General features: G+C 36.7%; 1 protein-coding gene across 3 annotated transcripts in view; it reads right to left on the reverse strand.

Annotated features, from left to right (window-relative positions):
* MAGI2 (membrane associated guanylate kinase, WW and PDZ domain containing 2) overlaps positions 1-22,123 on the reverse strand; it is a gene marked incomplete at both ends in the record, with an annotated part of 716,521 nt that overhangs the window by 490,407 nt on the left and 203,991 nt on the right. For all 3 annotated transcript variants that reach the window (XM_079534500.1, XM_079534499.1, XM_079534498.1), the window contains one exon: positions 16,843-16,959. In XM_079534500.1, the coding sequence (XP_079390626.1) occupies positions 16,843-16,959 (117 nt within the window). The remainder of the gene's footprint in view (positions 1-16,842; positions 16,960-22,123) is intronic.

The following is a 22,123-nucleotide window of genomic DNA, read 5'->3' on the forward strand; positions in this document are numbered from 1 at the left end:
AAACAGAAAGAGAGGAATTTTTACAGTGATAGATTGGAAATAAAAAATAAAAAGACCGCATATAGAACTATGTCATTATTTTATATCAACCTGCTTTTTTTTTGTTGTTCTTTTTTCCTGGTTTGAGTCACGTTTTAAGGGTTGATTTTAACAATAATAACTGTGCCTCATTTGAAAGCTCCTTAATTTCACATTACACTTAGTTATATGAAAACACATTATGAAACTTTACTAATCTACCTTCATGGAATCCTTCAAGAGCTATTTTTTCTCTTATTTTTTGTATGTATAAATTGAATTTTCAGCAAAAGCTAAGTGACCTTCTTAGTGTCAAACAGGAAATAAGAAACATCCTAAAATAAAGCAAATGCTTTAGTTTTTTTTTTTTTACCCTAAGTAAGTTTAACCTCTAGTCACGTGCCAACATTAATATTTTATAGCACAGGGGGCCAGATCCAGCATTAAGTTTTGTGAAGCTTGGTCAAATTCATATTTACTTCTTGGCATTTGAGATCAGTAAATTTCAATCTGCTTTTGTTTCAACTATCTTTCTTGCAAGCAAACTGGTGGTGGCATCAAGAATCATTTCATTCTCAATATACTTGCACCTCTTTGGTATGGAAAGGCTGTTCTGTAAGCAAAAGGCACAGAGTCCTTCAAAGACCTGTTTGGCACAAAGTTCATGAACTCAAGCGTCATTAATTATCTCATGACTCACATACGCTTTACACAACTCCTGTAAATAAACAATCTCACAATAAATAACCTCACTTCCATGATGACTGAGCTGGACATGCATCAAACAAAGTTCTGTTTTTTTTTCAGAAGCTTTCCTTTTCTTTGCCTTCTATACCACTCCAGATCTTAGTTGCAATTGCCAAAATATATTTGATTATTTTCCTTTCCTCCCACAGTATCAGAACAAATACATTAAAAACTTAATGTCAGAGATTTGAAAAAAATGTAAATCTATGCATAAAAAGCCTTCCCCAAAAGATTATTTTTTATTTCAATATTTTAAATGATACTGGGTTTTCTACAAAATTATTTCAGTGTTCACACTTGCTTAGTGTCGAAGTTAAATTACATTAAAATGAGATTGATTTTTTTTTCAAGAGTGCTGTTTAGAGTTGCTAGCACTGTAAGCAGGAAGAAAGCAAGATTATCTAATTATTTCTTTTTCATAAAAACAGTTTTCACCAGGGGAAAAAAAAAAAAAATTATGACTATTCCTACTCTGTAAATTATGAGAGAACATTATTACACGTTCAAAGCACAGTACTAAAAAATTAGAAAATGTCTTGATTTAGCGGTTGCTTTAATTTATACCCTTTTGGGTTTCCATTACAATGCAGTCAGTATTTTCTCCTTAGGATTGCCACTTCAATCAGTCTTGTAAAAATTATTTCTTTTTCTTGTTTATCATTCAGAACCTCCTATCTGCTTTCTCCACTCACCCTTCTGCTATCTCTAACACACCATCACAGCCTCCCTTAGCCTTACCACACCTTCCTCTTATTCTCAGCTCCCACGTAGAAAGTCTACATAAATGAGTGCACAAACTTAATCTGTCTGCAGTGTGGGGAGGAATCTGCCTAACACTGGTAGTATGGCCGCATATGTTATATTCCAGGTGAGGATGGTACATTACCTCCAGCTGAGTTCTGTGCTAGAGCTTCGACCACCCACAACACCCTCTGAGTCCACATCCAGCCAATCCTTGCAGAGGAAGCAGTGCCACGTACCCAAGTATGTCAGGTGTCGTTTGAGCAGCTGCCTTCTCTGATCTTCTTTTTAATTTGAAGTTTTTGCTCTTTAACATCCCTACTCCTCCTCATCCTTCATCATCTTCTTTCCTCCTACCTATATTTGCTTGTTTCTGGCATCTACAGTCAAACTGTAGGCCAGCTCCTGGATTGCTCCTCCCACTTCTCTCTTCTGCACCTCATGATCGGTCGCATTCATTGCGCTGACTGCAGTGGAACAGTGGAAGATATCCACATAGTAACATATCTTCCACCTCCCACGTCCTTTCTCATTTCAGTGATGTAAGTCACTGTTTCCAGTGGCTAAAATTATGTTTATATAACTTCTGCTCTTCCAGAAGATGATCAAATCCCAGTAGTGGACATTCTCTCTTCCAATTTTGTAAAAGGAAAACTAGGTAGATCTCCTATTAAAAGTTGCATTCAGCATGCTAGAGCCTGTAAAAGTATTTAAACTACAATGAAACATTTATTGTCATAGGTAGAAAAAAATGAGTGGAAGTGACAGAAAAGATTCTGGATAAGATGTACCTTTCCAGGCAGCAATTATGATAATCGGTACTTCACTGAAGTTTTGTGTTGAAAAATTAGCTTGCAAGACTAAATTATTTCAGAAACATAAAAATAAAATACAGTTTTCTTAAACTGAACTTGAGTAGTTGGTTTTTTTTGTTGTTGTTTGGTTGGTTGGTTTTGCTGTTGAATTGACAGTAGCAACATATTACTTAATGAAAACAATAAAGCTGCTGCTTTTCACATTTGCAAACTTTTACAATACTCTGATGAGATTTTAACCTAATTTCTTTTGTAATTCTGGAGAACAAAGCAGTTTACAATTCTCTGCAGAAAAATGCTGCAAAACTTAATTATTTTGGTATGTCAGGAACACTCAGCAATAATTAGAGCTGTTTCTCTTCAAATGCAGATTTATGTAGGCCATTGTGTTTTGTATACATGTATGAATACAATAACTGCAGCTACTATGAATAGACAACAACACAGATCATACCTAGTGTAACAGTTTCACAGATTCAAATACCTGTGGTTAAATAAGATAATTTGTCCTTTTTAGAAAGAAATAGAATTGCACTGCATTGTGCTTTTCATTTGCGTAATACAACAAAAAAAGAAAGCCAGATGAAAGTGAAAAGAAAAATTAGAAAAAGTGACTTCTTTGCTTGCCAATTATATCCAATAAGCAGCAATATTGCACTGCTTCTAAATTCATTGATAGGATGAAATGCAGAGAAGCAAATCCCAGCTTTTGCGGAAGAGAAATAAAACCAGATTATTAGCAGAATAATATTTGTGCTCCTGCTGCTTGTCATGAATGAATGCACAAGTAATGTTTATGTATTTATCTCTGATGAGTGAAGTAAAGTCATTAGAATATACCCAAATAAGCTGTACTCATCTCTTCCCTACCCTGATGAAGAACTAATTAACTGCTAGTCCATCCCATGCTACAGAACTGCTGACTTCTTCTCAAGCTTGTTATGGACACATGTGGATAAGTAGTATATAACTAGATTTAACACAATAGATGCCAGAATTACAAATTTAAGCAAGGATAATGAGAAGAAAGCCCAAACTGTGACTCAAAATCTTCTAAATAATCCTACACAGATCAAAACAAAATAAAAACTTGCATATTTGCTTAGGGATGTAGTTTGTAAGTACTATGGTTGTGGTAATATGACAGCTGTTGAATTATGTTTGCCAAGTTGATGTGATATTCTTCAGCTTCCAGAACTGAAAATTGGGCTCTATCAGAATCAGATTTTTTCATCTCAAACTTGGCAGCACATGTCATCAAAAAACAAGCTGGGAAGCACACTTCTGTGAGATTCATGGAGCAAAGGAGACAAACCTAATGGAACACGTAAGTTTTTTTATAAGTAAAGTTGAAGGGAAAGAGATCCCTTCCCACCAGACTGCAGAGTCACTATTGTCTGTTCATTCTCTTGTGGATTTCCTACCAAAGACACAGCCATCACCTTGTTGCAGCTGGCCATTGAAATTGCTCTGTAAGTGTTCTCAAGATCTTCACGTGAGCATCATCTCTGATCTTCCTTTGGAGGTACAAAAGGATTAAGGTATCAAGAGTGATCACAACAGCATACAGTGTGCTGTACAGAGACACACATTCCTCTGACACAGTTGTTCTGCACAATACTATCTCAACAGTGACAGTACACGACTCACAGGGAACAGGGCAACTGTACACAATGCCATACACACACAGGATAAACCAAAATAGAGAGCAGTCCGTTTGAAATGCCCCTCTCTCTCCTAAGGAAATTCCCCTTGTATCATTACTTCTTGTTACAGCAGTGAATTAGAAGCAGTTTCTATAAGCATATATTTAACATCTGCAGTGAACAGGAAAAAAAGAAAGTTTCAACCTTGTGCCGTGATGATTCTGCAACAAAAGAATGTGAGTGGAACAGTGCAGCACTGCAGCATGGCAGAATTATCTGTACATTTCCTCAGCTCCCACGTTTGATGTACCTTACGTACAATGTGGTGACATGTTCCTCAGAAAACATGGAAAATTTCTCTACATAACATCTGACAAAATCAGCCTGAGAATCAGGTTTTCATAACCACTCATTATATACTTATCTCTATACAATTCTTAGACCTTACTAATTCTTATAGCCAGATGTGAGAAATGTTTTTTGCTTTGAGTTTAATGGATCTGACGATACTGATCTGCTTAAGCTTTAACTCTGAAGGGCTATTGGCGCTGTGCAGATCACTTCATTAAATGGATCCATATAATGAGAGAAAATTAAGCAGCTATAAACATTACAGTATTGCATGGGAAGTGGTATGTTATTTTACAAGATAGAGAAAGTTAAGACCTGTCGTACTCTTACAGAATTCAACCAGGAACACAGAGAACTAAATTAACTCCCTCTTCAATTCAATGAAAGTTCATGAAAGATCAAGTTTTACTTGATTGGTAAAACCTATGCTCCAAGTTATGATGCTCCTCTGTACACTTCCTATGTAATTTTACTTACATTCTTTTCTGGTAAGTTTAAATCTCCCTGGAAGCAACACTACTTCCCAATGTGTAAGCAAGGTGATAGTGTTCTTCTTTTTAATCACTCACAGACGAAGGAAAGAAACAAAAGTGTAACTGCTTCAGAAAAAGCTGCATGACGTGAAACAAAATATTCTGCCTCTTTTAACTGCCTTTAGAAAAATTACATTCACAGCAGACTCTGAATTCAAGGCAATCTTCAGTCTAAAACAATCATCTATTTGTCTGATTATTTAAAAAAATCAGGAATTTAAAGAAAATTTTCAATGAAGCACACAATCATGTACAAATTCATCATCAGATGTAACCTACATGTTCCCTCCACCATTCAAACTGCTTCACAGACACATGCCTTGTGGTCTAATTCTGTGACGTGTACTCTGGGAACACACATTGGCTTGCTCAATGGCAGTATAAGAGATACATTTCTTGCTCAGAGCTTACTGTCTCTCTAAAACCTTAATTATTCTCTTCAAAATCAGCTTTCATCTAGTCTTCAGTGATTGTTTGAGAGCAAAGATGTTTTAAAAGCAGAATAAAAGATCAATTACTAAACTTTACATTTCAGTCCGTGTCACAACATGTCCTTAATGACAACAGCAATGCTGTGAACCTCAGGTCACTCTCACCCAAGTCAGGAAGACTTCTGCCTTTCTGCACAGATGGGATTAAATGCATGCCTTCACCAACCTCTCCGTCTATTCAAGGTCAGTGAAAAATACCATTAGTAGGTTGCGATGAGTAATGAAATGTAAGGGACTCATAAGGGCAGATCTGCCTTTTAAAAATGAAACTGAGATATGTCATACTTGAATGTTTAACATCTTTTTTTACACCTTTAACCATGACCTTGAAAGGCAGTTTCAAAATGGTTGTTACTTCTATACAAAATAGTGATCTTCTTTATTCTAGTTTCAGGCAGAATCTTTAAATTTTTAAGTCATTATTATTTTCATTTGACCTGAAGATCTAATACTGCAGATCTAATACTGCCACAGTGCTATGAAGAGTTTGTGTGTGTGCACACTGCTCCCTGCATGAAGCCATCACTGACAAATTACAGTGTCGCTTCCAAGGCCTGTACTGAGCTAAAGGAAAGAGTACAAACCTGCACTTCATTTTCACACATACCTGCTTTTCATGCCCCTCCACTATCTGATGGACAAAAAACATCAGGCGCAAAAAGCAAAGAACTTTTTTTCTCTAACAAACCCTGCTACTTTATCTTTCCCATTGTCCTTTACACCATTTTCCTTTTGAGGTTTCTTCTTTTTTAAATGAAGGAACATAAATCTGTAACTTAAAAAAACAAAACAAAACAAAACCTTTAATCTTTATTCATAATTTTCATTTATGATGTTAATGGAGAAATAACACCTCCTTGTTTTTATTATTTTTGGTTCAGTCTGCTACACTTAATAAAAGAAGGACAGGGACAGTATAACTGCATATTACAGAAGCCTTTTCTTTCAGAATCTACTGCTTTTTCAGAACTTTCAAAAAAATTCAGAACTAGTTAACAGAAACAGATAATTTAAAGCATAGACTTAGATATTTTCACTTCTTAGTAGGCAAGAAAAGGCTCTTAGAAATATTGTTGTGTGGAAAATATTTTCAGAAAGAAACAGAGGTTAGTGGAAGCATGGCCAGTGCTGAATCCCTTAGATATTCTGGCCTTTCTTTCTCTTCTTTTCTCCAGTTTGGAAAAAACAGCACTGTTACATGCCAGAAATAATTTTGTATCTGATTCTAAAGATTCTGAAAGGTAATCATCTCTACAAATTCCTACCAGACACTTCAGAGTTCGGGGATGCAAATTGAGGATAATGACAGGAAAGAATAGGAATAATTAAAAACTCTCTTTTTGTGAAGATGATGAAAGCAAAAATTTTCTCTGAAATTCACCACTCTTTTTCAGGACATGGCATTACAACATACAAAACCAGAATCACAACTAGTCTGTAATAGCTTTAACACCCAGATTACAAAATTGTCTCTAGCACTTATTGCCAGGTTTCTGAGTCAGTACAATTTTAATTGAGTATTTAGACAGTGGCAAGTTAGTGCCCCAATCACAAAACAAGAGCAGATGTACTTGCATTGTAGATGAAAGGAACTGATGATCTCAAGGTAAGTTTTCAAGCACTGCAGGAAATGATAATTGTTTCTCAAGTATAGAGAAAAACAGATTTAATCTATAAGACTATTTTGTTTCATATCATAGCTAAACCTATTCCGCTTGATGCACAGGAAAAAAACTTGCCCCATATGGGAATAATGGGAATATGGGAATAATATAGGGGAAACCCTATATTATTTCAAATACCCCTTGAATGAAAGCTTGAAGAGCAGAATGACTCACTCAAGTGTACGTATTTTCTCACAAGACTTGGAAAGAAAGCAGAGGAAGAAAAATATAAAACTGGTCTGTTTTATTATGCCATGATTGAGAAAGGTTATCTAGAAGAAATATAATTGGAGATATATTTGGAAGGAGCCTTGCCTATAATATAGACTAAACCTAGAATGTTCTAATGCCTAAACAATAACCTTGGTGTGAGCCATCTTCTCCAACCTGTGTAAGACATACAGACACCAAACTGCCAGCTTGGTGAGCAGCAGGCCAGCTAAAGATTAGAGACAATAGGGGGTGTTCTCTCCTCCCCACCAGGTATGCTTTCAAACAAAACCAATGACTCTGTGCTCTGTACAGTACCTGGTTCATTTTATATGAATATCTGGGGTACTCGACCATTTTCTTCACAGAATCAATCCCAACATGAGATGTGACTGTCCATACCCATGTTTCAGCTGCACAAGAACTTACACCAATAGAAATGTAAGCATTTTATCTCTTCCTAGAGCGAGACAGCAAAAGAGAGTGAATTTGACAATCACAGATCTAGACAAGCACCAAAAATCTACCTAAGTCTGCCTAGGTCCCCCTGTGAATCTAAGCTTTAGTTCCTTTACATTGCTATGAAATATCAAGTAACCAGAATGATGGCTTAGGTACTTATGGTAGTGTTAGACATATAAGTGACAACATCATATTTTATTCTATTCAGCCACATACAAACCCATAAGCTGTAAATACCATGAAGTTGCTTTAGCAGCAACTATATTAGCAATTTCTCAGTGATATTCAGCTAGTGTTGGCTGCTAAAGGGAATTTGATGTGCCAACTAATCACCACTGAAGAATTCGAATGCTCTTAACTTGCTTTTAATTTATTCCTACACCTCCTGAATGTCAGTAATGTATTCATATAATCTTCTTCAATTGAAAATTTTCTTGGTTAATCTAGTTCAAAAATATTTTTTGGATAACCATTTATTTTTATCCTCAGAAATTGTAAGCCATATTATTCTAAGTTATTCTGTGGGCATTTTTTATTAGATGACAATGCAAGACGGAATTAGCATACAAAGTATGATCTGTAAGTACATGAGTTCAATGAGGAATGATAAAAGATGTATACCCCAAAGACCTGGTTAACCAAGTAAATTAGTACAAGATTAATTCGTTGCCAAAAGCTGTTAAAATAACTGGAAGAACCTCAGTCTGCCCTTAAGGATTTGAATTCCCTCTACTTGTACAAATGGAATGATTTTGCCATCTTTTGAAATAAATTGTTTCTTTTTGGTCAGGAAAAATGTATGCAGCCAGATGGCTCTCATCAGCTGCAAGTGAGCAAAGCACAGCACAATCAAGAGAAGCTGCATGATGATGGCAGAGTGAGGGGCTCAGTATCAGGTTGAGATAGGTTGTATAAGTTGCAAATGTTAACTGAGAATGTGAAAAACTAAATGACAGCACTGTACATACGTATAGTGGCAGGGCTAAAGCATTTTACCGATGCTGCTACAGCTACTAGGAAATCTTCTGTAAAAACACCTTCTCAAGGAAACTTTGCCAAAGTTTAAATCATAGTTTAAATTTTTCAAAGAACTAAAGGTCGTTAATGATGGGCAGCAATCTGCAAAGCACGTAAAACGCAACAGGACAGAGTTCTACTGTATGACTACTGACACACCTGTGATCAAATTTTCCAGGAAGTACTCCACAATTTCTTCTGCAGAGAAAAAACAAATTCAATTTTTGCAAAATTACGAGGATGCATATCTAAAACTTTGAATAAAATTATATTCTTCTGTTTCTATGTGATTAACAAATGCCAAAGTCAGGTCAAGCATCCAGTGAAGCCATTACTAATACGAGCTGAAGAACACATGCCAGCACTAATTTGAGTTGAGGAAGAAAGTTTGCATGTCAGTCAAAACCAAACACGGGAATCATAGAATACAGATGACATGAAATGAGTGGTGCGTGTTTTGTCATTAGCAAAAGCCACTAGAATGAAGGTAAAGACCATTGGCCACACAGAGTGAATTTCAGTCTTTCCTAAATATAAAATGATCAACTATTTTTGAGAACAATTTGAAAATATCTTATGAGCATGTTATATGCATCACTGATTATATTCCATGAAATACAAAGGAAATACATTAATAAAATAACAACACATAATTTGTGGTTATGAAAATACTCAGCATCTCTAACCTATAATTTGAAAAAAATATTGCTTTCTAGAAGTGTTTATTTTTATAAAATTTATACTGATTTATAAATTATTTTATACAAAATTTTATTAGAAATAAATTTCGAAAATTTTAAAATTTCAAGAATTTTAAAGATGAAATTAGAAGACCATTTTGCATTTAAATCCAGATCACTGCTTTCAGCAATCCTTCTGAAATACAATCTGGAATCTCTGCATTTCATTTCTTTTTACCAAAATGTGCTTCTGCTATCTGCACAGTTCCCTATTCAGTAACACTGAAATATATTTGACAGAATGATTTTAATATTCCACATTAGACTGATAGCTAGTCAAGAGGATGATGTGTTAATAGCAGTAATAGTCTGGAAAAAGAAACATGTACAGGATGTGATCAAATGCTGGAGATACAGGAGAAAGATGAAATCGTTAGAAACCATCATGGGACAAAAAGGGTGCTTTTGTATCTCAGACATGGAGCTACTGGAGGCACTACTACACTGACCTTAGCTTACTGCACACAGATCATGTTGGTATACAATTTCTGCTCTTTATTTTATTACATCTGTTCTTACTTCATGCTACAGTTACATCACATCTGACACATTCCATATCTTCCTCATCTTGACCCGCATTTATTTTATTTGGTTTCCTATTATTTTAAGGTGAGTATTTAAAACAGATGGATGTGCCACTGAACAGCTGAGAGTTGATGTCTTCATTATGTAGAATTGAGAAATTTCTGAGCAAAGCTGACAGAAATGTGTTTTATTTCTCATGACAAACAGTGCAATGTTTTCCATCAACCATGCAATTTGTAGATATAGTTTGGGCATCTGTTTACCCTAGATCTTAATTAAGATGAAATCATAATTCACTGTGATAAATAAAATAACATTGTTTTTTTGCTTGGTTTTCTATTCTAACAATGCTTCACGCTGATGGCAAGGCAGCGCCTGCAGCCCGAACACACTGTGAGCCTGAGCAATACTGCGTACCTGCTGACTGCAGTTATTGAATAACATCTGCTCTGAAACAGACAAAAACACCCATAAATTCACATGGAAAAGTCAATACAACGATGCATAAGCCAACCACTTTGAACCAGACAGTCCCAGTGCCATCAGAGAAACATGTGAGTGTTACTGTGTGCGCTTCCAGGTGGTAAGTGGAAAATATGTTACATGTAGTGGAAAAGAAAGGAAGGTCCACAGGGTTCAAACATTGTTCCATCTAATATCCAGCACTGACTATGCTTTAGGTTTATTCACTCATTGTTCTTTGCCTCCTCTACTCAGGCTGTCAGTTATTTGAAGCAGTGACCTCCTCATAATCATAAGGTACATGTGGCTGCACTGCATATAGCATAGCAGGGCCCTCACCTCACGTAATTACCTGATTTGGTTTAATTTTGCTTGACATACAACAAAGGCTGAATAGGCTTGCCAATGATTCTGCTTTAAATACGTCTTGGAGGTTTGCTCTGGTACATACACAACAACAAAGTTTCCCAAGAGCTCTGCATTGCTCTATTCTGAGCCATCAAAGTCGAGGCTTAGCAATAACTAACACTTGTCTGAAAGAATAAAGTAGTCATTAAAGTTAGGTACTGTTATTTGCAGAGATGTGAGCATTTCTTGGCAGTACGGTGTGCTAAGCACAGGTTATTTTATCCTAAGAATAGATCCCCATGACGTCAAACTAGCAGAACTTCAACCAGCAATATCTGGACTTCTTAATTTGTTTATTTTAAGAACAAAGCTGCGCACTGAATTTCCGCTCTTGAAAGATACTTTTGAGACTGAACTAACTTTTAAGGAAAATATATGAAACCTTTGGCAAGTCTGTTTCACACACTCCCCTTTGCTCTTGTATTAGACTTTTTAGAAGAGGAACAAAGTATTTATGAAAAAAATTTGAAAGGATTCATATTTGTTCAAATATGAATTATACAAATATATCCTCACATCCTTATTCAGAGCAGCAAGAATGCACAAAGTGCTCCTGAATTGTGTGTACCCTCACCAAATATATACTTAACACCCATTTGACTCTCCCACTCTTTCCCCAGCTCTCAAATCAGAAACTTCAGGTGAAAACACTAGTTTGTAATTGGAATTTTCTTCAGTATTTACCATGACTAAAAGATTAGTCTCTTTTAATAATAATTAGTATATAGTAGCAAAAGTATTGGAACCAATAAAAATTTATGTTCCATGATTACATCTCTCACATCTAGTGCCAGGAGGAGGGGATGAAAGTCTCATCACACTGCCATACTTGGAAAACCAAAGATTCCTTCATTTTTCTGATTGGTACTCATGGAAAACTGTGAATGACTTCAGCCTCCTAAAATATTGATCCTCTGTGCTAAAGGGAAAATTTATGATAGCTGTGCAGATGGAGCTCTCTCCAGGGTTGAAAGTATGGAGCGAATTGCCCCAAAGCTGTGTCCTCACTACCCTGCAGCACCTTCTGCTCCAAGCAGAAAACACATCTTATTAGATAATAATACTTTGCACAAACTTTGTCTTCTGGAGAGGAGACTAGACAACAAACAGAAGCAGTTTGCAATGTGTAACATTTTAACAGCACACAGACGATACTGCAGAGTGTAGGTTAAGTCTATTTGTACACAGACTGGATTATACTAGAACTGAACAAAATAATGTCTGAATGCGTGGCTCTTATTTAAAGTCATTCACAGTGCAATATAACAATGACCCAATAGTCTAATTATACACAGAGGATGAATAAAAGTAAGAAATAAATGCAGAAAGGAAAGATATTGTGGTCACAGGTTCCAGTCTGCTACCTATACTGTCCTCACACAGAACAATCATAAGGCATGCTAAGCAAAGGAAAAAATTATCACCACTATTTCACATGTGGAGAACTCTAGCACATAATGACTGTATTTCTTGCCCTTGTTTGCACACATACAGAATTTGGCTGTCAGAGACTGAACCTTTCTTCCTATGTATCTGACAAATGTCTTAAATAAACCACTCTTTCTACAAGACTTCTGCATTAACAGTGATACAGCATTATCTAGTGCAATAAGCCAGGGCTGCTTACCACTCCTACCATTTTCCATCACTGCTGTTTTTTGAAGTGCAAACACTAGGAAGGAAACTTCTCTATCACTTTTCTTACTATTTCACATGAACACTTCTCACACATGGCCAGGTGTCTGGGCTGCCATCTCCACTTGTGTGTTTAAGTGCAGTGGGATAGATCCATTCATTTCAGCAAGCCCAATTACAACTGTCAATCTGAGGTTATATCCCAGAGGATATCAGTGGTAATCTCTTCAAATTAATAGATGATTTTTTTACTTCTATGAATCAGCTTGTCACTGTTTGACTTCTTACAGTGTTATTCAATCACTTTAATCACTTCCACTATCATTTCATATTCCCTGCCTGGGAGAGAAGCATACAGACTATTTTCAATCATAGCTCCACTATTTTGCAAATTCTTATGGAAGGGAAATTTGCAACTTATGGGAAGAAACACCAAATGAAGCATGATGGTCACTACCAAAACTGTTTTCCTGCCACATATTAATCTCAAAGCTTCATCCTTGTGATGACATGAAGTTAGAGCCATCTCTACTTACAGTAAGATTAGAAAGGTGCACACACATGTGGCAACTGCAGTTTACTTACAGCACACAAAGCACAAAGTGCAGCACAACTAAATGTGTCTGTCCATAGCATTCACAGTCTTAGATACATTCCATGACCTTTCTCTTGGCCAGACTTAGACAGAAAATCAAGGATCACTTATCTATGTTTAACATGTCTTACCATGGCAGTTTTTTGATATTCCAACACACTTCAGTAGTCAGTGCCCCTAAATAACTTCTGAATAAATTTAGGTCATGAAAGTTGAAATCCATACAACAGAAGAGGGAGAAGAAAATGCATGAGACACAGTGTAGTGAAATCTTCTGAGTATAGAGACCTGTAAGCTTTTCTTTCCTCCAGAACTGTCTTTTATCATTCTTTGATTTCCTCTAAGATCCTCAGCATATTTCTCACCTGAATTACTTCAGGTTTCTCAGCATCTGAAGTCCAGTCGTCATGCTTGCATTGAAACAAGAGTTGTGTCTTGAAAGAAGACCACTGTCTTTCTTTCTTTCAAAGGGTAATTTTCTTTTGTGTTGTTTACAATACTAAATCTTTACTTCCAGTTTCCTGACCTTCTCTATTGAAAGCTCTATTGCTTTTCTAACTAACCTTCAAATTAACAGAACTTTTTCTTCCTTTTCTTGTTTATGTATCAGTTTCATTATTGCTGTTACACAGCTCTGGGGACAGAGCTAATTAACAGCTGTATCTCCAATGCTGCAAGTACAATTGCACTACATTCTCCACTAGAATACAAGTATGTAATTCCTGCTGATGATGCACTGAGTCACTTTCATCTAGCACTAAGGATGATAATGGCTTATAGAAGGCAACATTTGATTCTTAGGATCACAAAGTCATTTCCAATTTGGTAGAAAGCAGCACTGCAAGAATAAAAACAGAGAACCCCGAGGAAGCAAGCAATGTGTCCTATTCATAGCGGACAGTTTCAGAGGGCAGAACTGATCCGCTGTTTGTATCTATTTATCCCTCCTTTGGTCAACATGGAATAAAATATAATGTACAGTTCAAATTTGTATCTGATAAATACCATCTTACCCATTTCCAATACATTTGGCTTATCCTGAGTTAAAGCAGGTATATATTTGTTTTTCTGATTCCTCACTTCAGAGAAAGCACCCCACTCATTTCACATAAGTGAAAGATGTATGAGTTTGGCCTGGAAAGCCAATGGCTGAGAAAGCAGCAGTCATGCCCACTGCCTTGCTAGAGACAGTGCTGTCAATCTGAACAAAAGCAACAAACAGTAAAAACTTAAGGTCAAAGACTGTCTTATAAATGTCCTTCTGGTTTCCCTGGCAATTATTCCTTTGTAACTCAGAAAAGATTGCAGGTGTGTTTTTAAAGGGAAAAGGTTGCTGCCTATTTGTCATATTTTTCCTCTTTATATTGCAGTTTTGCCATTGGAAATAAAGGCTGTGTGATCTGCAGTTGCTTTCTCTATATTATAATTTTTCTGCACAAGAATTTGACCAACTAAATGCTGCTGCTGCTGTGTCAGCATCTGATGCAAGACTTGCAATGTGCATGTTAGTTTGTTATTATTCAGTGAACTTGTGGACAATGTTGTAGCCAGTTAAACACTACTGCTGCATGCTAGAGAAATCATCTCCCTACCTGTTACACTGTTTGGAACCATTAATATCAGCCTACAGAGTTTCAAAAATGGACTGCTCTAAGGAGAAAATTTTGTACATCATCACCCATGAAAAGTAAGCACACAATTCAAAAAATAACAATTTATGTTAGAAGAAAAAAGAAAATAGCTTTCATCCTAAACACAAACAACAGAGACAGAGTAAAACTGGATTTAAAAAGACTCTACTCAGTTATGATCGAGGGGAATTGTGGGTTGCAGTCTATGTGAGGGTGTCCTTTTCATTTACTTGATTACAAAATCTTCCTTAGCAAACCATGTATCACCCTGCCTAAATTTTTAAATGTCTTTCTTTTTTTTAGATTACAGACATTTTCATAGAACTTTTAAGAGAATTTCCAATTAAACAGGCTACTTAGGCTTGGGTACTATTTATTCCACACACCACCATTGAAAACCATCTTCCACTCACCCAAGAACATACTTCTTACCTCAAGATTCAGTTGCTTTCATCCCTGTCACTATTATTTTTTAAAATTCTTACTTAGCTAAAACCGTTCAGATGATATTACAATAATCAAGTATCTGTCCTTATACAATGACAGAGAAGTTGCATTAACTGCAGCAGAAAGAAAATGTGATTTTGTGCAACAGGTTTCAAATTTTGGTCTTTGTCATTGTTCCTTTTTGAATGATAAATTTGCTCCTGTTGCTATGTATTTCTCTTGATTCAATGAGAGTGTTTTCTTATTGCCTTGATTAAAAATAAATAAATAAGCAATCAGTTGAGTCATCAGGTTCTTACTGCCCATATGCAGTAACTTTTACCTGTGTGCAATACTTGCCATATTGTTAGATTTTCCTTGTCTTAAATCTGGATCTCCAGCATCAAGAAGTATGTGGTAGGACTATATTAAGCTTACTCCTACAGTAATAATCAACCAGGTATCCTAAGAAGTGGGTTTTAACCTCAAAACCTCTTTGTACTTGCCTTTTCACTTCAGCTCTGGTTCTCAGTACTTTCAGACAAAGCTAATTCATCACAGACATTACAAAGATACAACGTGTTTTGTTTTATCCTGCAGTATCCTGCAGGTAAAATAGTCTTTAATTTCTGTCTGCTCTCCTTTTTAATCAAGGAAGTATAGAACTCCTGAAATTGAGACATTCTATGTATCCATTTTCAGCTTCCAAAACAAAAGCAAAATGATTGAGCCTCTTTTTTTGGCACTTCAAAGCTCAGTTCTTCAGTGTAATGAAAGAAGAAGTTGTACAGTAGCATTCACAACAGAATGGCTTTCAAAGACCACCCACCCACTGCCATATAAATAGCACAGGCACTTATTCAGGACATCTTCCTATCATTCCAGTGTCAAGCATGCAAATTCAAAGATGCTCTTTTTTTTTCTTTTTCTTTCTTTTTTTTTTTTTTTTTGCCAAAAACCAGATTTTTTTTTCTGTCTACCAAGCAATTATTTTGATAGAAGAACAGTGGAACTTTGTTCCATTGCAATTGATATGTTGCCTGTCAGCCAAGTAGATCTATTCTGAAAGGCATGGCCATGACAGTCTGACATGCCTTATGTTACTCTGCCTAATTTCATGTCTTCTGCAGAAACAGGCAATTTCAGCAGCTATAAAAATGATTTTAGAGGTTTCAAAATACCTTCGATATAGATATAGTTGACTCACAGAACAGTAAGAGAACTAACATGGATACACGTTATGAATGTTCATTGCCATGCCCGTTGCACCAAACATTTCCCAGTTTACATGTTTCCTCTGTCGCCCTGATGCATTTTGAACTCCCAAGTATTGTTCTGTAAAGTACAATACTGTGAAATACGAAGCAGATCAAACTCTCTCTGTTGGACATCAATTTAACCAGCCCAAAAAAACTGTTGTTTTTTTTTTTTTCTTTAATTTGTGCCTTCCACAACTACTGAAGAAAAAGATTATTATTCTACAGCCAGTTTATGAGAGCTACAACTATGAAAACATCAAGCAGTTTCAGATATTAATTCAGAATTAGACAGTTCATTTTTTCTCCAGTAATGTGGAATGCATAAACCAACCCACTAATCCATTTACAAGAAGATTGCTTTAACTACAGTTCACCTCTTAACACTTTGCAAATGGCCTCAGCAGCATTAACTCAGATGGTCTGTAGCCACTAAGAAAACAGATCTCTGCATCTCCACCCTACTCACATGGCACTGTGCGGAGGTAGAGATTGTCTCTTATGATCTGCTGGAGCTCATGGTCTACCGAACCTTTCTGGAACCGTAAATTGAGGTAGTGACGAAGGTCCTTATCGACAATGCCTCCTGTCAAGGAAGAGAAAAATGAGAGCATGATTTAAAAACGTACTGCCTTAATGGAAGCAATGAATCACTTTAAAGTCTCGGTAGCTCATTTTCCTTCATGTTTCTGTCAAGACAGATGACAGAAGCACAAAGCTTTCCAGTTCAGGCATGCAGTTGATATAATATTATTTAGTATTGATGAGGGTGTAAAGGTTAAAAACAGTTAATGACAATTGGCTAAATCTGTTCAGAAAATACAGTCAGATGTCATTTTTTTTCCTGCACAAACTGGTAACATTATTATGTAAGTATGTGCATATATATCTACATACTACATTATCAGGTATTATGTTTCTTGTGACCATGGAACAATTTCCTACCTATTTATTACACATAAAATACTTTGTTCAAAATGTCTCAGCAATGTTCAGTATTTTTTGTCAAGTGTAGCCAGAATAAAATGCAGCTGAACTAACTGTTAGCTGTAATTAATGACCATACAAACATGATAACATCCTTTGTGTTATTTATTTCCAGTAGTGCTTACATCTGAAAAAGAGACTATAGCAAACAATAGTACATATTTTAATTTCATCACTGAAAAGAGTTATTACTAATACAATATTTTAGCACCATACTGCAAATATATGTGGAAAACAAAATTGAGATAAAGAACCCTGTATTTACCACTCTTAGCATGTCTAGAAAAAAACAACTTAAAGTACTGTTTAGCTAATGACTAGTGTAACTTGTTTCACTATAAAAGACATAAAAATGTCTAATCCAACATGATTAATAAACATTTCCTGATAGAATTCCTCTCCATTTCCTTTAACATGGAGTATGGATCATGTTTATAATTTCAGGGGAAAAGTCTACAAATAATTGCACTTCTTCCCCCTCTGAAATACAGACATAAGAAAATATAGAAAATCTTTAAAACCTTGCGTTCTGACACATATTGCCAAGATGAGAAATTGCAATCAGATTGATCTCTAACTTGTTGCTTCATAAATTTAACCTTAAAATACCTCTTGGAAATGGCATTTGCTATTGAAACACCTGCCAAAAGTCTTATCGACTTGGTCTCTGTAAAGATTTTCCCATAAAAAGGCACAAAAAACATTCCCACCTCATTATTTGAAAGTCGCTGCAGAGTACAAAGGCTAATAAATTAAAATATATTTCTCCTTATAGCTATTACTATTTATCTCTCAATTACAAATCCGTAATCTCATTATTGCTGCTCCTTTGTCAATAACATCAAAACCTTTTGCGCCAGGTTTATGAAAAAGCTTATAAATAATTTCTGTCATCTTTAGCTCAAGGCAAAAACAGCAGACTTTAATTAAAAATGAAAAAAAAAGAAAAAAGAAAAAAGAAGAAGAAAGAAAGAAAAAAGTCCACACTCATAACAAACATGAAGTAATACCTGTGTGCTCAGTTCCCAGGTGCTGAGAACCTTCATACAGATCTGTTTTTCCAGGATCCAGATTAAGCCACTCAGTGGTACTTTGGTACCACTAACCTTTTCTCAAGTAATGGTCTCTGTTTGCAGACCAGAGCATCCTTACTTCTGCTATGTTTTTTGTTGTTTTTTTTTTTACAAGATTTCAGTGGAGGTGAATGCTAGAGGAGGCTGCACAAGCATGTTCTGCTCCTGATTGGATTTTGCTGTCCTTTCTGATCAGCTGCAGAGAGTAAAGGTCCTGTAGCTCTTGCTCGTCTTGCTCTAATATACAGAACATACCCAGTGATGCACATGCTTTCTGGCAGCCTGAAAAAATGCCAGCTCAAGAACAGCTGCAGCCTGCCCACTGACATAAACCTGAATCATTCAACTTATGACATAAGTAAGTTTAGAAGCATACACAGATATCTGACCCTCAAAGTGTGTTTTTTGTTTTGTTTCAAACATGGTCATTACTTGACCATGTCATTCCACACTGGAGTATAATAAGGTATATTTATAAGAGTATTTACAAGAGGAGGTGTGTGCAGCCTTCTATTTGCTACAAACAAATTTAGAAATGGAAAGTTTTTAACAAAAGTAAGATCCATTGAATTGTAGAATGGTTTGGGTTGGAAGGAACCTTTAAGATCATGTAGCTCCCATCTTCTCTGCTACAGGCAGGGATATCTCCCACTACACCAGGTTGCTCAGAGCTCCAGACAGCCTGACCTTGAATGCTTCCAGGGTGGAGGCATCCACAACCTCACTGGGCAACCTGTTCCAGTGTCTCACCACCCTCACAGTAAAGAATTTTTTTCCTGGTATGTAATCGAAATCCACCCTCTTTCAGTTTCAAACCCCCATCCTGATGGTTCCCTCACCCTGTTGCTACATGCCCTTATAAAAAGTTCCTCTCCAGTTTTCCTGTAGGCCCCCTTCAGGTACTGGAAGGCTGCTCTAAAGTCTTCTTGAAGCCTTCTCTTCTCTGAGCCAAAGAGTCCCAGCTTTCAGCCCCTCAGGTGCTCCAGCCCTCTGAAGATTTGCAGATTGTGTAGGAGAAAAAACATGAACTTATCAGCTTTCTAAAATAAATGAAACATACATTTTTTCTTCATATCTGAGAATATACTGTAATATGAGCAAAGTCTATTTTAAAGAGCAGTCAGATGAAATATAGACAGTATCTGTACTGTCAACAAATTTCCTTCTTTAAAAGGAAATTCATTCTGTTTTCTCAGTTCTTTGGGCATAAGCTATATTCTTGTTGTATCTGGAAAAACAATGAATTTTATATCTTGGAAAGTGTTAAAAAATAAAACCATTCCAGAGTCCTGAACAGCAGATGTAATATTTTTAATTCATTTCTCAGTTGTCACTTTTTTGATTTTCCCCTCCTAAAAACCTTTGTGCTTTACCAGATGCTTGTCAGAAGCATACTTGATTTGACTCCAGATGTGCTTTCCAGATATTTTTAATGCTCGACAGGAGCATCTGAGCAGCCGATCCTTTTAAAGTACAAGTTGAAGAAAGCCTAACTGTAGTTTGGGGCCCTAAGCAGCTGTAGTGATTCACAAAAATACAAAATAGCCATGATTTAACAGCAGCAAAATAGATCTCAAATTAGACAGCTTAGAAATCAAGAATAACATGAGAAGGGGAGGAATAATGGGACCATGTCCTTGAAAATGTTGAAACAGAAGACTGAAAATATTATCAGTTTGTTTACTTTCACAGAAAAAAAAAAGGAGATTTAACGACATTGTCTATAAGTTCATAGAAAAGGAAGCAATCAGCAGCATTTTTTTACAGAAAGTAGCAGCACACCTATACTTAGTGGTACAATGTAATTCAGTTGGACAAGTGTCTGGTACCCAGGACTGATTTGATTTCTGCAAAGTTTGGCCTTCCATTACTTTCCTTTTTCGTAGTTTAAAATCATTACAATGTTCAATGTTCCTGACATGCACCTAAGCCTGCAGCTTCCTCATACTCCCTGAAGACCACAGCAGAGCACCTCAAAAGGCTCAGAAGCTGCCAGTGCCTGTAGCACTGCACCACCAGCCCCAAGGCAGCTCCACAGAGCTCACAAGGAGCTCAGAAACAGGAGCTCACAAAGGCCACATCCTGCTCGCTGTACGTCGGAGAAAGGAAGAATCCCATCGCACGTCAAGGGTGTTGCACAGCACAGGTTTTCAAAATCCAACCCAGAGACCAGAATTAAAAATGTTCTTTGGGCACTGTCACAGGAGGGGGCTGACAACTCCATGATTCACAAGCTTCCAGCCATTTAGGGGTTTTGTATTTTGTTTCTTCACTTTCTTCACCAGAGGCTTCAGTTTCATTTCACTCTAACGAATCCCATTACTTGGTTAGCTGGGAAATAAACATTCCCAGTGACGGCCTCCTTCTTAAGTGCCATCTGTTTTAGCTACCAGTCATGGTGGTAAACTTATAACCACAACTATATCTGACAGAAAAGACCTTAAAATTGAACTAAAAAATATGCTGTGTCTGCACGTTTTACTCACAAACTTAATGAGAAACGTGTACCTTTATGTAGTATTTTAATATATGTCTATCAAGTTTCCTTTCCCTTCCTTGCTGCTCAGCCCAGAGCAGAGGAGCCGAGGGGAGGCGTGATGGCGGCTGCAGCTCCTCACAGGGAGCGGAGGGGCAGCGCTGAGCTCTGCTCTGTGTGACAGCGACAGGGCCCGAGGGAACGGCATGGAGCTGCGTCAGGGGAGGGGCGGGAAAAGGGGCTCGGGAAAGGCTCTGCACCAGGGGGCGGTGGGCGCGGAACGGGCTGCCCAGGGCTGTGGGCACGGCGCAGAGCTGCTGGAGTTCAAGGAGCGTTTGGACACTGCTCTCAGATAACGGGTTTGAAGTCTAGGTGGTCCCACGTAAAGCCGGGAGTTGGGCTCAATAATTCTCAGGGTTCTATAAATATTTCTAGATTGAAAAATCTATGAGTAAACAAACTCTAATGTCTAGATTTGCAACCATAAAAGTCTTGTGTCTGAAAATGAAGGAAGTTAGCAGACATACCTTGTTGAAACAGCTTACACTAAAAGACTATGGGCATTCTATCTCCCTTCTCTTGCTTTACTTCCACAAAATACTGTGTTTTCAACAAGCTCCCATTTCTGGCTGCAGACAAGTGACACATACCTTCAGCCAGGTCAAATGCTTTGGCTGAAAAGCCTTTTATCAGATTCAGCATGACTATTTGACTCGAGAGTCTCACCCCAAATATTTATTCAGGTGCTATCAAGGAGCTTTACATTTCTAACATATGCCCGCATGTACATCTGACAAGTCATTTTTTCTGTTCCTCTTCAGTAAAAGTCTGAAAACATTTAGTGCATGCCAGAATAATTTCCCTTTCATCATTCACAGATGATCCAACTGACCTCTCAACCATTAGTCCAAATTATTCACTAATTATCATTAGCCCTAATGGTTTCTTTATTCATTAGCCCAAACACATTTTTTAAAATGGACATGGGAATATCTGGTTTATTAGGTTTTTCCTCTACTGTTGAGAGGAAGTCTTGTGTTCATAAAAGTAGCTGCAATTTTTTTTTTTTTTTTTTTTTGTGAAAGAATATCAAGACTGTCATAAATAAAAAGCTGTGTATGCAGCTTAAATGCTCATTTCTGATTTTTTTTTTTTTAAACAGTTCAGTAAGAAATGAGAATACTTGAAATTGTCATGTAATGGTTCTCTCACTC

This window comes from Tetrao urogallus, assembly GCF_951394365.1.
Source record: "Tetrao urogallus genome assembly, chromosome: 1".
Lineage (NCBI taxonomy): Eukaryota > Metazoa > Chordata > Aves > Galliformes > Phasianidae > Tetrao > Tetrao urogallus.